The sequence below is a fragment of the Aythya marila genome, assembly GCF_965140915.1.
Source record: "Aythya marila genome assembly, chromosome: Z".
NCBI classification, from domain to species: domain Eukaryota; kingdom Metazoa; phylum Chordata; class Aves; order Anseriformes; family Anatidae; genus Aythya; species Aythya marila.
In genome coordinates this window covers 25851014-25867933 of record NC_139080.1, presented here as the reverse complement: position 1 = coordinate 25867933, position 16920 = coordinate 25851014, and the positions used below count along the sequence as shown (strand labels likewise).

At 35.1% G+C, this 16920-nt stretch overlaps 1 protein-coding gene across 1 annotated transcript in view; it reads left to right on the top strand.

Annotated features, from left to right (window-relative positions):
* Positions 1-16920, top strand: part of SV2C (synaptic vesicle glycoprotein 2C) — a gene marked incomplete at both ends in the record, with an annotated part of 87650 nt that overhangs the window by 37439 nt on the left and 33291 nt on the right. The window contains one exon of the mRNA XM_082783713.1: positions 213-364. Within this exon, the coding sequence (XP_082639839.1) occupies positions 213-364 (152 nt within the window). The remainder of the gene's footprint in view (positions 1-212; positions 365-16920) is intronic.

The following is a 16920-nucleotide window of genomic DNA, read 5'->3' as shown; positions in this document are numbered from 1 at the left end:
AATTGTATATAGAGTTTTCAATGAAATTTTTGACAAAAATTGCATCCAAACTGGTGACAGTTTTCTAAATAGCTCTTCAGTACATCGTGCTATTTGAGACAAAAACACTCTTGCTAGGAAAGCTGCTTGTAGTTTGGGTTTTAAAAGACCTTATCCAAACTTTAAATAGTTGTTACTTTCTCCCTTAATGTATGGTGTATATTTCATTTTAGGATTGGTGGAGCTGTGCCAATAGTTTTCTCCTATTTTTCGGAAGTTCTTGCTCGGGAGAAACGAGGTGAACATCTGAGTTGGCTCTGTATGTTTTGGATGATTGGCGGTATCTATGCATCTGCAATGGCTTGGGCAATAATTCCTCATTATGGTAAGAAAAACAACTTGCAATTTTTCATTCTTGTACTGTGAAAGTAAAGCTCTTCAATTAGAGTTTAAACATGGTACTATATGTCTGTTCTTGAAATGCTAACCCTGCTATTGAGAAAAAATGATTCCTTTGTGGGAAGTTAAGTGAACAGATCATACCCTAAATAAAAACATGTTAAGAAATTAATATATTAATACAAAAATTACCTAATACCTTTGCTTAGTCAGATTCTATAAATTTACTAGAAACATGGACAAATAGAAGTATGAGTAACCTGGGAGAGTGGAATGTATCCCTGCCTATGATGGGTGTGTGTGTGTGTGTGCAAAATTAGATGACCTTTAAGGTCTGTTCTAGCCCAAACCTTTCTATGATCCTGTAAGTCTATGATTCTATGGTTACTGGTATTTTTTTTTAAACTGGAGAAAATAAGTGACATGGATAAATTAAAGAAATTAAAGAAGATAGTTTTTAAAATGTTGAGTAGAAAAGTTCTGCAGCTTTTTTGTTTATTTATTTGAAACAGAAATTAATTGTCAATTATACACTCTTGAGAAAAAAGTGTAAGGATCATCTTAATGTTTGTGGTGGCACTTCTAAATATAAAACCATATTGAATGTTCTTAGTGGATCTTCTTAATGATGTAGGAATACAGAAATCAAAAAAAGTGCACATAATAAATACTGTAGGGATGAATGAATGCAAATAAGACAAAAAGCTTACAGTGATTGAAATTATATGAACATGAGATATATACTGCTTTGCAAAATAACTCTTTACTGCCCTGACATAGTCAAACTTACAGAGATACAGGTTTGAATCAGTCTCCTGGGCTTGTGTTTTGAAGAGTTAAGTGCTCATGGGTCTCCAGGGTGGCTGAGACTGCGCAGTGTTTTTTAAAAATCAGGCTCTGTAAGCACTTGTCGATGGCATTCTTCAAAACAAATAGAGCAACATCATGAGTTAGCTAGCATGCAGAGCAGTTTTCTTAAGCTAGGCGTTGATATTTATTGAAGTTGGATTATGCAAAAGAGGAAAAATTCAGAAGGTTTGCCCAAAGTGATTGGAACATTTAACAGACAGTAAGACCCAGAAATAAATTATAACCATACACACTAATCAAATATCTAGACTGTAGCATGAAAACTAATTTTAGACTGGACATACAGCCTGAATCTCTGTCTTTATCCTTGCCTTTTGGCTTTGAATTCCTGAAATCAGAGAGGAATCTTATCTGGCAAGGCATGATGTGGAGATATATATATATTTGATTAGTCGGTTGTTCTAGGTGCCTTTTTTTTTTTTCTTTCCTTTATATTTTTATTTTCTTTATATTTCAGGGGAAAATACAAACATTATGACAGATTGATTTGAATAATTTGACCATAGATTTCATAAATAACTCTACAGCCTTTACTGAGGTGCTTTCAAAAATGTCACATGGCAATATATCTCAATGAATAACAATACACAGCTTTACATTAAAGTAGTGACACGTAAGGGAATAATTTTCTTCTTTCTTTAGCAGTGGACAAGTATCAGAAAAAAAAACAAACAAACAAACAAAAAACAAAAACAAACAAAAAAACCACATGCTGTGCTGTTTTGGTGTTGTGTGTGTGTATTCCTGCAAAAGTATCTAGGAAATCACTTCAGACAGAATAACACAAAAAACAACTTTAAAAGACTGTATTCTTCAGCTTTAGTCATATAAATCACTCTCCTTGCAGTATATGAAAAAAAGACATAATAGCCAAAGGGAGGGCTAAAAAAGGAAGCTATAAACAACAGACACAATTCTTTCCCATAGGAAAAGAAATAAGCTTACCCATGATTTTGGAAAAATTAATCAGAATATATTTATAGGTTTGAATGAGGTCTTTCATAATTATTTTTCCTTTAAATTAGACCTCTTCTTTATGTTGTCAAGGTTAAAGTCTGTGTCTTACTGCCTGGCACAAGTGTGGGATTGTTCTGCTCAGGACCAGTCATAAACTGCTTCATTTTCATGATTGCATGCTGAGTTTACAGGCACTGCCAAGTGTTCCCAGGGCAAATGCTGCTCTGGAACTAGGGAGGATACATTAACACAATACTGTACCCTTCTGCAAACACTCCAGGAGAGGTTAATGCAGGCTCTGGTCATTTCACCATTTGTATCAAGTGAATTCATGAGGACTCCTTTAAGACCATTTTCTCCTTTAGAAATTCTACATGGTTTCCACATGATTATTTTGCCAAAATTACGCAACGAGATATCTTTTTCTCCAAACCACTTTCAGTCCTTCTCATCATTCATATCTCCACTGGCCAGGAAGCAAAACATAATTATAAACAAAGCATCCACTTATTTCTAAGGTTCATAGTGCACAGGAAATTCTGATCTCACTTGAGGAGCAAACAAGAGTTCGATTTCCCTAGCTGAACACTGAAATTACTCAAAGACAATAAATGAAGTTTTATCTATTGAAGAGCAATAAGCTGCCATTGAGCATAGTGGAATTATTGTAAATGAATGGAAAAGTACCAGATCAGCAGTATAGACTCATTTTTTATTTTTTTGTTTCCTTTCTCTGTTAAAGTACTTCAAAAAGTCCCAGATTTGCAGCTGATATACATTACATGTATCTAGCTCCAAGGCAGGCAGTGAAGCTATACTATTTCACCTGTTGAAGATTTATTTATTATTATTATTATTATTATTATTATTATTATTATTATTATTATTATTATTATTATTATTATTATTATTATTATTATTATTATTATTATTATTATTATTATTATTGTGAGAAAATGAAGTCTACATTCCCTACATGTTACAGTTTATCTGTTTCTATTCAAACAACATGGGAGTGACTAAAGCCTGAGAAGAATCAGGATGATGTAGTGCTGCAGTGACTACATACTGGAAGATTAGTTTTATCTGGAAGGCAAGCAAGTTTCAGAGCTTCTTTAAGTCTATGGCTGTTGGCTTCTGTTTAAAAATTGAAAATGGATGCAGACTTGCTCAGGGTTCTTGAAAGAAGAGTTGAGGTCATAGATAATCTATTAGAAGAAACATCTGCAGAGAAACACTTCTAATTGCAGCCAATTAACAAAGTCCCAGACTAGGCTGCTGCAAATAGATGGCTTTATGCACAACGTAGGTCAGGCTTGATAGGAAGGATAATTACCATTTTATAAACCATTTTGCAAGTGCAACTTTAAATTTAGCATAATGATTCAAAGTGGATTACTTCCAAGACTGTCAAATGCATCAAATACATTATCACAATGTTTTTTAAAATATTCATTTTCCAAACAATGAAAAATCTTAACAGTGAGAGATCATATTTCAGTGTAAAATCCCAATAGTGATATATTACCCTTTCATTACACTTTTTATTTCTTCATTCAAGCATAGGAACCAAGGATTCATCCAAGTTTTCCTAGCCAATTTTATCCCTTCATTGAAAAAAAAAATTATATATATATATATAATTAGCAGTTCTCTGAAAAAGTATGTTGCCTACCATACATGATGTTATTTTATTTTAAAAAAAAGGTTAGTATTTTATTGTGTCATATCTCCAAAATAAAACCAGGGGATGTTGGGTAAAGCTTTCAGTTTATTTATGCTATTAGTTTTGGTATTCTGTGCAGTTTTATGTTTGGCATATATGAGGATCCTTTTCTGACTTCATAAACACCAGAAAAATTCCCTATATTTTTTATTTATTTATTTTTTGCTTAGCAACAGACAACTGTTGACTTCACTGATTTATAGATCTTATTACTGAATAAGAGAGCAAACACATGACCTAGATTGGAAGGCAGAGAAGTGGAGATAATGGGGTGTCTGACCAGGATGGCGCAGGTATCAAGGTTGCTGCACGTAAACAGCAGTTTACATTTCAAGCTCAGGAGCCAAGGGATTATGTGACAGCAATTAGAAGGAAGCAGCAGCATGTATAAATGAGTTGTTTTTTCCTTTTTTTTTTTTTTTTTTTTTTTTTTTTTTAATAGCGTTTGTAAAATAATGTCATTTGCTTTTGCTGTTTTAAACATCAGCAAAGCTAATCAAATGTTCATAATATTTTGAGTACATTTCTAAATTATGGGAAGGGGCCTTCATCAACATTAATTGTTACTAGTTTTTACTTAGTAAAAGCAAGTAAATCTAATTACTAGTTGCATTTTACAGCTTGACGGAAATGTCTACAACCAGTTAGCTAGGAGCTAGATTTGCAAGCATATATGTGCAAGAGCAACAGTATTCACCACCTGATTAATTTGTAAATTCAGCCCTCTGTAGTGGAGAACCTGGATTACACTACTGACTAAGGTCATAAAGTCCTAATAAAAACAGGATTTGAAACACATGGGATTTTTCATTTGAAGAGTAAACAACTATTAAAACCTCATGCTGGTCTAAGGGCGCAATACCAACATGGGTCTAATTACTTTCATAAATCCTTAGCCCCAAAAACTCTCTTTACAGTTGTCTTTCTAAATTGTCTTTCTATGTATTTGGGATGAGTTCAGGATATGTTTTCTCACATGCTAGCCCCTCACTTCTGGTGTTTACTGGGGAGAGGGGAGACAACAATATCAAGCAGTTTTCATGTATGATCTGAGAGAGATATCATTCAAATTCCAATTAAATTAGTGTAAATTATCCACTAAAAGTCTATGAAATTACTCTATTAATAATACAGAATCAAGAAAATAGGAAACAACTTTCTAACACTCAGTGCAAAAACTCAGATATAATTCTTTAGATTATACATTTTATTTAGATCAGTGTCTAAATACCTAACATCTGACCATTCATTTTTCATAAGTAGAATTTTTTATTTTTATTTTTATTTTTATTTTTATTTTTATTTTTATTTTTATTTTTATTTTTATTTTACTTAACAAGGATTAGCCACTTGTGTTTGTAAGAAAGGTATTTAGCACCATTCTGGAAACACAAATTTGGAGGAGAAAGAAGTGAAACAAGAAATCTAAGAAATAAGAATTTAAGTTCAGAATGTAAGATTTCTTTTCTAATTGTAATGTTTCTCCTTAGGTGTAAGCAGGAAAAAAAAATAAAGTGTTCAGCAAATATTTCCATTGCATCTGCAAAGAACGGATAACCTGTCCTGTGAATGAAAGAGAATAAGTATCTCTACTCCATTCACTAGATTTTTATTAAATTCAGAAAGCAGATTTTTGCAGAATACTTGATATATATAATCAAGCATATTAAAAATATACAATAAATATAAATTCTATAAGCATAGCAATTTATATATATAAATTATATAAAGATATATATTTAATTTGTAGAGAATCACTGTTTTACAGTAACATAGATCTAAAAAATGCATACACAGAAGTCTTCAAATTAGGGACTCAAACCTAAGACTCGTAGAACATTGAATTCAGAAGTTTAACTGTAACTTCTATACATAAAATACTTAATTATCTCTCATATTAAAAAAAAAAAATGTTTTCTTTTCCTATATTATAAAATACATTTGCTCCTACTTTACTCTGAAGATCTTTGCCTTTTACTTTTCTTTTGTCAATATATTTAAATTAGTTTAAATGGCAGGAACTGGGATTTAGTTTAGATAGGAAAAAAGTTAAGTCTCAAAAGTTAAGTGTAATAAAATTCTAACATCTACTGTCTCACGGCTGGAGACCTGTTGAACATTCATAGCTGTACTGATACTGAAAAGTCTTTGCATGGGCACGGGAGTCCATAAATAGCATTTATTTCAAGTTGAATGTAATTGTTACTATACTGGACAAATCTATTTTGTTTTGAGTCAATGGCTTGTGAAGTGGTCTGAAAAATATCTTTGTTCATAGCAAAGATTGTGGAGGTGAAGCAGATCTCCTCACCTGAGGAGATTAACATTACTGACAATTGAAAAGATATTTTATCATCTTTTTGATAGGTGTATTACAGTAACTTCTATAATATTTTCTACTGTCGTACTTGCTTTGTTCTTCTGTCATCCAGGTGGAGTTAAAAATGGTGAGCACACACTTAAAACTACAATAAACACCCCTTATGTATGAAGCTGTTGTGAACAATATTGTAATAAAACAGACTAGAAGGTAGGCAGAGCTGGATGCTACTACAATGTGGATGATCTAAAGTCTCAATGTGCAGCTCACAGCATGCACAGCACCAGGCAGTGGTAATGGAAGAATCAACCTGCCAGCATAAAACTAAACTGAGGATATGATGGACTAAAATTATTCATTGGCAATGAAGAAAGAAAATCTTTTGACTCCCTTCTTCAATCTTTCTAGGGGATTGAGGGTTAGTCAGTGACATATGGAAGCAGTGTTATTGGGATAAAAAAACAGTTCCAGTGTTATATAGCCCCTGTGGAATTATAGGGCATGCAAATGCTTGAATAGCAATAAAAACAAAAAGATCTTAGTGACCATGCAGCTTCTTGCACTTCTGATGAACAGATCTGGATCCTTCTGAGAAGTGGCAACTGCAATAATGGATGTGCAGAGATTTCAGTCTAGCCTGCTGGACTCCTCGCTTTAAGAGAAGACAAATGTCAGTGCATGTGGTTCAAATTATACCTATTACCCCTTGTCCTATATCACTAATGACCACTGAGAAGCGTTTGGCCACATCCTCTTTACATTGTCCCCTCACTTATTTATAGAGATTGATAAGATCCCCTCTCATCAATCTCTTCTTCTCTAGGCTAAACAGTCCTGGCTTGCTTGGTCTCTCCTTAAAAGACAGATTCTCCAATCCCTTAATCATCTTCATGGCTCTATGCTGGACCCTCTCTAGAAGCTCTACATCCCTCTTGTACTGGTAAGCCCACAACTGCACAGAGTTTTCCAGGTGTGGCATCACCAGAGCTAATTAGAGAAGGAGAATCACCTCTCTTGACCTGCTCTCCACACTTCTGATGCAAGCTAGGATTCCATTGGCCTTCTTGGCTACAAGGGCACAGTGCTGGCTCATGGTCAGCCTGCTGTCCACCATGTCTCCCAGGTCCCTCTCTACAGAGCTGCTCAGAAGGTCAGCCCCCAGCCTCTACTGGTGCTTGGAGTTATTCTTCCCTAGGTGCAGGACCCTGCACTGGCCCTCATTGAACCTCATGAGGTTCTTCTCTGCCCAGCTCTCCAGCCTGTCCAGATCCCACTGAATGGCCGCACAGGCCTCTGGTGTCTCAGCCAATATGCCAAGCTTTGTATCGTCAGCAAACTTGCTGAGGTTGCACTCTGTCCCTTCATCCAAGTCACTGATGAATAAGTTGAAACTCTTCTGTTGTAATATTTATTCCAAGGTGAATTCCAAGATCGTTATCCAGTATTGAAATGTTATATGGTATGTACTTTAGATAATATAAGAAAAAACAGAGATGTTCCTTCTTTTCAGCATTTATTTCCAAGGGAATGGAAATGCTGGGGGGAGCTTACCAAGCCACCTTTTTTGCTAGGTAACTTGTATGGGCAACATTTTCTTTTTTCTTCAAAAATAACCCATGAATTTGGGTATTCTTTGGGTTCATTTCTAATTAAGTATTTGGGAGTATACCTGGATGAGTACAGCAAATTATTGACTACTTTGAAAAAATTAAAGTTTAACTTCATTGTTACTTGTCTGTACACACACGCACACACACACAGAAAAAAAAAAAAAAAAAAAAGCAAGAAAAAAAAAACAACTATTCGCCACATTGAGATTTATACCTGTAAAACAACTTTGTCTGTTGAAATCTATAAACTTCAATGTGTCAAAGCTGATGATTGTGCTGTAAATAAGTGGCTCTTACTTTATAGATATTGCTGCTTTTCAGATATTTATTGTAGCATTTCTGAATTCCAAAATATGCATTAGATGTGGGTCTGAACATTAGAGAAACAGCTTGGTTTCTCTCATACCTGTTTCATCAGTGTTTTCTTCAGCTCCCAGCATTTTATCAGGAGCAAGTTGCAGAGAACATTGTAAATGTATTATAAAATCATGGTTTTGTCTTCAACAAAGGATCTTCCAATAAAGGAGGAAGTTCCTTCTTTCACCTTTCCTCTGTTGTAGTCTGCAAAGGGGAACTTGACCATCTCTGATGCAGTGCACCTGTCCAATCAAAAAATAGAATGTACTTGCATGATTTATAACAAAATGAGCCACGCTTGACTGATTTCATATTGCTGCATTACTGCAGTGACTGCAGCCAAAACATCTAGGGAGAAAAATATACTCTGTAGTCACATCTACAGAGATGATTTACTGTAGTCCATTGTACATCAACATCTGATTAATGTGAACTGGAAATAGGAAAAATAGTTATGTTTGTTCAAAGCTGGAACGTGCTGAAATAGGATGTCATAGCTGATTTAGACATGCAAGAGGTGTACCAGTGATGTCTTCTCTAATCTTGCAGAAGGCAAATAGGAGAAAACATGATTAGCTGCAAAGGGAAAAAGGAATGAATGACTCATAGGTGATAAGACAAAAAGTAATGAGCTGAAATTTCTTTAAAGGAGAGGTAGTATAAAAAACAAAACCAGCTTTCTAGTTGTCTATTAGTAAAGCATCTGACTGAAACTCCTGTGGAATATTAAAATCTCAGTCACTCTAAGTGTTTAAGAAAAGACTTTAAGAAAGTATCAGTGAAATGTATTCTGACAATATTGTAGGGGCCATCATTTGTTCTAATCTGGCGTAAATGGATACTCTAAATATCCCCCTCAAGGTACCATCCACCCCTGTTTTCATAGAACAATTAAATGGATACTGTTGATCCAGAGGGTATGGAAGAAGGAAAATGAAGAAAACAACAAAAAAAGAAAAAAAAGGAAAGAACCTCAGAAATTAAATGCAATAAAATAGATTTTTTATTTATTTACTTACTAATAAAAGAGCAACATTTGACATTCCAACACAAGTAGGGAACTGCCTGTTTGCCAAATTTTTTAACTGGCGGCTCCAAGAGAGAAAGAGGGTTTTTCTGCTGAATAAATCTTGAATAAACCCGCACTGACTCAAAAATAAGTGAAAAAGTCCATCTTTTTCTATATTAAAAATTCTGGACACTTAGTTAAAAGAAAAAAAAATAACCTTCTCAAACCTTTCCCTCTTACTCTACCTTTTCATGATAGGTCGGAACAAAACCAAGCCATAGCAGCAGCTGTTCTGGAAAAAGCTGATACCAAGACTCCTTTCTCTGTTATGCAGTAGTTTCTGTTCTTTGCATAGGATCTCTTCTCTGCAGAAGATCTCTGACTTTTATTAGTAGTCCAAAACAAAGAGATGCCAAAGAAGATGGCTTGGGGAATAGGTTCCTGTGTCTTTTCTCAGTAGTAGAAAGCCTGTGAATGCAATAATGCATCTGCAGAATTTTAAATCAATATATAAGCATTTTTGTTTGTTTGTTTGTTTTTTTAACTCAGAAGAAAAATCCAAATTTTAAAACAAAGAGCGTCTCTTCAATTTTACCTTCTTCATACAACTGACTTTGTGATACAAATTCTGTCTTAAGAATCTGTGAATCTATTTCCACATTAGCCAGTGGAAAACACTTCTGAGTTTTAAAAGATGCTGGAGCTTTGCTAATTTTGAATCTGCATTTGCTATGAGACTGTAATGCTGCACAAATGGAATAAATCAGACATAAAGGCATGTAGTATATAATGCAACATCTGTTGATCTGCTTAGTATTCCACTAGAGTCAAAATGATCCCCAATGCGCTGTACTTCCCCCATACTTAGTGCTTTTCCATTAATTTTGTATCCTGCAGGCTGAAACTATATCTATACTTTTAAAATCGAAGTTAATTAAAGTGGGTACAAGGCAGTTTTAAAGTTAACTTGATTTATCAACTCCTACTTATGAATAGCTCTCTGTTTGAAAAAATCCTATGAAATTAGATTATACTAAATGCATATACTGAAAAAAAATCTTAATCTCTAAAAGCAACAAGAATGGCAGAACACAGCAGAATTTGGAACAGCTGCTTATGCAAATCCAGCTAGGAAAGCAAAACAAATCACTTTGTTTATCAGTTTGCTATTTTCTGTGCCCTAATGCAGGGTTTGATATGGTCATTTAAATGTTTATATTCACACGTGTTAGAAGCTTAAGTAGCTTTTAGCACATCTACTTAATGAGCACTAAGGATTCTCATTAGTGAGCTTCAAATATAACCTTTTGCTGGGCTGTTTAGGTTGTCTGTGAAAGAGAAAATTTGTTTATCTGGAGGTTCAGTAAGAAAACTAACAAGATGTTTTGTGAGCTGGAAAGTAACAAAGCCTAGTTTCCTAGTGGTTTCTGCCCATGTTTCAGTTAAATTGGCTAGCTCCTTTCTCTCCACTCCTCCCCTATATCCTTTACAAGAGATATCACAGAATCACAGAATGTGTTAGGCTGGAAAGAACCTCTGGGGATCATCTGGTTGAACGCCCTGTTCAAGCAGGGACACTCAGAGCATGCTGCCCGTGACTATGTTCAGATGGTTTTTAAAGATGTCTAAGGAGATGCTCCACAACCTCTCTGGGCAGCCTGTTCCTGCACTCAGTCATCTGCACAAGTACTTCATCAGTGTTCAGGACAGAACTTCTTGAGTTCCAGTTTGTACCTGGGCACTGGGCACTACTGAAAAGAGCCTGGTTCTATCCTCTTTCACTGTCCCTTCAGATATTTATAGATGTAGATAAGATCCCCCCCAAGCCTCCTCTTCTCCAGGCTGAACAATCCCATCTCTCTCAGCCTTTCCTTATCGGGTAGGTGTTCAAGTCCCTTCAGCATCTTCGTTGCATTATATTGGACTGACTCTTTCCAGTATGGCCATATTGTACTGGGGAGTTGGGGGGGGGAGGGTGGAGGGTGGAGAGGGGGAAGGCAGAACTGGACACAGAACTCCAGGTGTGGCCTCACCAGTGCTGAATAGAGTTGCAACTTTCCATGCACTCACCATGTTCACCTCTGTGTTCACCTCTTCGGCTTAGCTGCCCTTAGGAAGGAGGTAGCACCTTTGGGCTCAGGTCAGACTTGTGTTAGTGCCAGAGCTGGTGGTGTGGCAACAGTGCAGTCATGGCATTCAGTGTGTGTGGACCACTGACTTGAGCCTTTTTCTCCCTGCACTGACAGGGTCCGTCCTTGCTGCCTGGCAGCATATTTCATGCAGCATTGGGGAATGCAGTAATTTTTGAGGCTATTTCTTCCTGTCAAATTTAAAGAAAGTAGGTTAATGGCTTTAAACGTTTTTCCTGGAAGAACTAGCAGACAGATGAACAAACCTCATCCGTTAACATCACTATCTATGCCATAAAAATCATTTTCCAAAGAAGCCATAATTACAGTCAGTCATTCTTAAGAAAATAAAACAACAGCATCTTCTCAGCCTAGATTTTGCTAAAACTTATTTCATACAATGAATTGGCCTTGATTACAAATTAAGAAAGATGACTTGAAATTAATGAAACTGCCCTAAAAGTCTGACCAGTAACTACAGTAGTATAGAAATGTCTATCGTATTAGACGTAATCCTTGCTTTTCCTTTTGCGAAATTAATGAGGTGCTAGCTCTGATAAGATTTCTATTGTTCAATTTATTTATTTTTTATATGATAAAGACAAACAGCTTTCATTGTTCTTTCTGCAAATTGGATGCATAACATATCAGTCTACAACAGAAGAAAAATTCACATAATTTGTACAAATGGGCAAAAGAAGTGATTGTTGGTCTTGCTCTATGATTATTCAGGTTCCTAAATATATTCATTTTGTCTTTAACACAATACAGCAGTACAAATTTGTTCACCATACTTCCTTATTATTCGTCTGGCTCAGAGAACTGTTTGCTCTGACTAGGTTAGTGATTGTCCTTTTAGCAACAGTTTCTTTTCTCTTCAATAATATATTCTGTCTGTGGGTTTTATATGCAACTGGAAGATCATTTTTCAATTTACAGTGAAGTTTCATTTATTAATAATATAATCAACTGCAGAAAGGCATTTCAATTCATTTTCGGGAATTATGTTTATATGTCTTCTCAAAGAAAAATACTAAATACTGTTTTTGGAAATCACAACTACTTCACTGAAAATAATGCCATCAAGGAACATTTGTGAATATATAAATATATGAAAACCTGAATAGAGCATCTAATTCTATTCTTTCTGCTCATATTTTTATGGTAGGGATCCATACAAAAATAAGGGAAAAAAACCTTCTCTGTTTCCCGTATAGCATTTGTGGGAGTCCTAACAAACATGTATTTTTATGTTTTCCAAGTATGCCATCAGAAAATACTACAAAATTATCAAAGAGAAACAGCAAGATTTGGTAGTGAGGACTGTCAACTCACTACCTCAACTCCTCAGCATTGGTACTGACTGAGGTGAGAAGATTTTTACCTCCCTTGATTCCTCTCTTGTTTTTTGAGTCTGTATTACCTTGTTCCCTTTCTAGAGTACAAGACCTACTTGTTTTGGGGAATTAAATGTTTTCTCCACCATCCAGCTCTTTTGTAAGGTAGTAGTACCATATAAGAAAAAAGACAGGAATCACAGCTAAAGATATCAAAGTAAGGCTGTTAAATTCCACCCTCACCCTGTCAGGCAGAGAGGAATCTTGTGCATTTCAGTCTGACATAATCTGAAAACATCTGACTTTTTCATGATCTCTGAGAATTCTAGACTTTGTAAGGAAGTCATAGAGTTTTATAAAACAAACAAAAAAAATGCAATACAATGCTCTGATTTTTAATATATTATATTTTGCTTGATTAGGGATATGGTTTAGTGGAGGGCTGTTAGCGTTAGGTTGGAGGTTGGACTCGATGACCTTGAGGTCTCTTCCAACCTAGGAAATTCTGTGATTCTGTGATTCTGTGTGATTCTGTTGATAACCATATTTTAAATATTTCAGCTGGCTCCATAGGCAAAAATCTCCTCTTGACTTTGGACATCTGGGCTAGACTATAATTGGACATCATTACTATTTAATTTATGAGGGCAAATAATATTTGTGTAGAAGTATCAGATCATCAGATCAAAGTTTGAATGTAGGTCTTACATTGTTCATAGTAGGTACAGAAAGACTCCATGTAGTCAGTTATCAGCTGTTTAATTGGTTGCTGTCAGATTAGAAGAAAATTCTGAAAATGCACATGGGATCACATTATTAGATGACATAAACTTCCTCTCTTTTAGTAATAAGACATTGTTCCTTTTTTATTTGTTTGTAATTAAAAAAATAAAAGGTAATAATACATACATTAAATAGAAAAATAGGAAATGTGAATGACTGCAATCACAGCACTGAAGTGCCCTTGAAAAACAAAGATTTTTCTTGCCAAAACTTCATAGGCAAACAGAATATAGTAGGGTTATATTTTGAAAGAGTTTTTTGAATTGTGTGGATGCTGTGTTGTTACACTGCAGCAGAATACAAGAGGTGTAATGCATGTCACTGGTAAATGATCCTTCCCCTCTTCAGAAAATGTTCCAGCATTTCAATGATTGCTTTGTCTGTAAAAGTTAGACTAGATAAATAAGACCCATTGTCTTTTCATAAACTGCAGTCTTTTATAGTCTTTTTTTTTTTTTTTTCTGATTGTCTTTTTTGATTAATTGCTTCTCTTTTCTTGCTCACCATGAGCCCATTGTTTAAATATCCTTAGTCCTGATGCACATAAATCACTGGAAGTCCCAGACCAGGACTGGAGCACTTACATTTTAAATTAGCGTCCACATTTAACAGCTGCTGTTAACAGTGTCTGCAACAACTTCTCAAACTAAATATAATGTTTAACTTAATGACAGTTTTTACAACTCCACAGTAAAGTAACGCCAAGTTTTGAATAATATTTTTCTCAGTGATTGCACACACCAACCAAAGGCATATTTAAAACCATAATGTTTCACCACATTTTTTTGAGCTTAGAGCTATTGACTGGGTATGGATGGCACTATGCAAAAACATGTAGAGATTATTAGAACTGTTTTGCATATTGGCCACCATTGGTCATATTGGTCAAAAAGTCACCATTCAGCTACATTGTCTGTCACAGGCAAAAATCTCAGAGTCAGTTCATAATGACGACTTCACAAGGCATTTAACAATTTTACATTGTCAACTTATAAAACCATATCTTCTGTTGATTTGATTTTACAATACTTACTAGCACTGGCCAAACAGATGTTTCAAACCTCTTATGCAATAAATTTATCAATTATTATTAGGTGTAGCAAAATAAAATAGTGGAAAAATCTAAGTATGTGCTGAAGATTACAGAGAGGTATCTTAACAAGAAATCAAAAATGAGGTCATACAAACAAAATTTGAAACACTTTCCATTGCCATTTGATTGAATAGTCTCAGAATGTATAATGAACACCGTATTTTTAAGCTCTGACAGCAGCTTCTTTTAAATGTGCTGACCCCCTTTTCTTTTTAACATTAGTTGAATCTGCTTGATCTGTGGTCTCTGGAAAGCCTGATATGGCCTTTTCTTCTTAGAAAGACAAGATTGTAAGCTACAAGAGAGATTCAATATTGAAGTTGCCCAGGCTGTTTTCAGAGACATGTGTAGCAGATTTTACCTCTTTGTCTGTTCTGTGGGTTGTAAAGTGCCTGCACAGAGCCACACTCAAATACACATAGCGGGTTGTAAAGTGAGCAGCTGCACAGAGCCACACTCAAGCAAGGACTTCACAGAACAACGTGAGTATATAAATCTCTGGGGTCACAGACTCAGTCAGCCAAATAGCCAGATCAATTATGTGCCACAGTGCTTGTAATGAGATTTTTGGTGGTATCAGCACAATATTAACCCTTGGTGGTCCATTCTGTTTTGTCTGCTTTGTTTTGTTTTGTTTAACATCTGCCTAATTAGAGCATCATCTTTCCAGTTATTCAGCCTCCATTCTGATTTGAACCATAAGGTAAATGCAGCATAACCGTTGACTAGATCTTACTCATATTAGAAAAATATACTTCAATTTTTGTATTCTCTGTTTATCTGGTTGTTAAGCTAAGAAAATTCTTAGATCATTCTTTGATTTAGTTTTCTTTCTACATGCTATCAGCTATAGCTGTGCTTTTCAGTAACAGGCAGTTCATAGACAGCTTCTAGGTGATATGCCTGTTAAAATAGTTAAGACAAATACATAAAATTAAGACAAATAAACATAGTTATATATAGAACTCTGCACATCCATTTGAAAAATTCATGAAGGTTGCAAACCACTCATCTACTGCATCCCAGCTATATTTTTTGTTTTATTTTTTGTCTTGTTTTGTTTTGTTCTTCTGTTGTTGTTTTGTTTTTGTTTTCTTTTTCTTTTCTTTTCTTTATTTCTATTCTCCAGAGTACTATGGAGTCATAGTACTAATAGAACATTGGGAGGATTGCAAATCCCAACACTACGTATGGAAGAATCTTAGATTAAAGCAGTCATAGCAAGGATTGGTTTCCACGTGACTGAAGAGAGTACCACATGAATGCTACTATCTCTATTTTTAAGTAGATGTAGCTCTACATAAAAGCTTAAATTGAAAGGACATTATCCAAAGCCAATTTAAATACAGAAATCTGATAAAAACAATAATTTACAGGAATGTATAGGAAAATTCAATACTTGTCCTTTTGATTATGCATCACAGCTCTTTTCATGCTTTGTATCTGAACTGTGAGCAAAATTTGACCTGTGTCGATCTACATTAATTTCTAGTATTTTCAAGCACTTTTCTCTGAATAGGGGAAATAAGTGCACATAAGGGATGCACACGCACATTATAACCTGGAAAATGCATACTTACTTACTTAATGATTTCAAGAGAAAAATAGTATTTCTCATTTTAAATTTCAGAAACATGCAATTAACAGGTTTTAAGAGAATTACTAGTGATTTGAAAGTTTTAGAAACATCTGATTTACGATCTAAGCAGAAAATTACAGGTTCCCCTAGAATATTTTGAAAAACTAGTTTTATTATCCACAGACTGTAATCAGTGAGTACATATGCTCTTTCCAAGGACCATAATGATATTTGCTTTCAGAATGAAGACTTAACAGAAATTATTCAAGCTTGATTCCTGATAACAGAATCATTGAGTGGGTTGGGTTGGAAGGGACTTTAAATATTTAATAGTTAAATAATTCCAACCCCACTGCCATGGGCAGGGACACCTCCCACTAGACCAGGTTGCTCAAAACCCCATGCTAAGTGGCCTTGAATGCTTAAGCATCCAAAGTCTGGTAGGATGACTCAGGACAGAGCCAACAGTATTAGTGGTGACCAAAGTCTAACCACTTCACTTCTGTATAGAAATGCTTTGAGATTGAATAAATTCTAGCCCTATAAGGTGTTTTGTATTCACACTTGTTAAGATGCAAAACAGAGTCTTGCATGATGGTGGCCAGGTGGAGAAATTTACTGCAGTGCAACTTTGGAAAGTGTATTTCCATTATTTCTCTGTAATATGGAAAGAGAAAATTCTAAGCAACCAAAGATGAACAAACAGAAGTAGGGAACTTCAAGGTTCTCTCCACTGCTTAGCTGGGGTATCCTTTTTTCCTTTTCCTGAAGT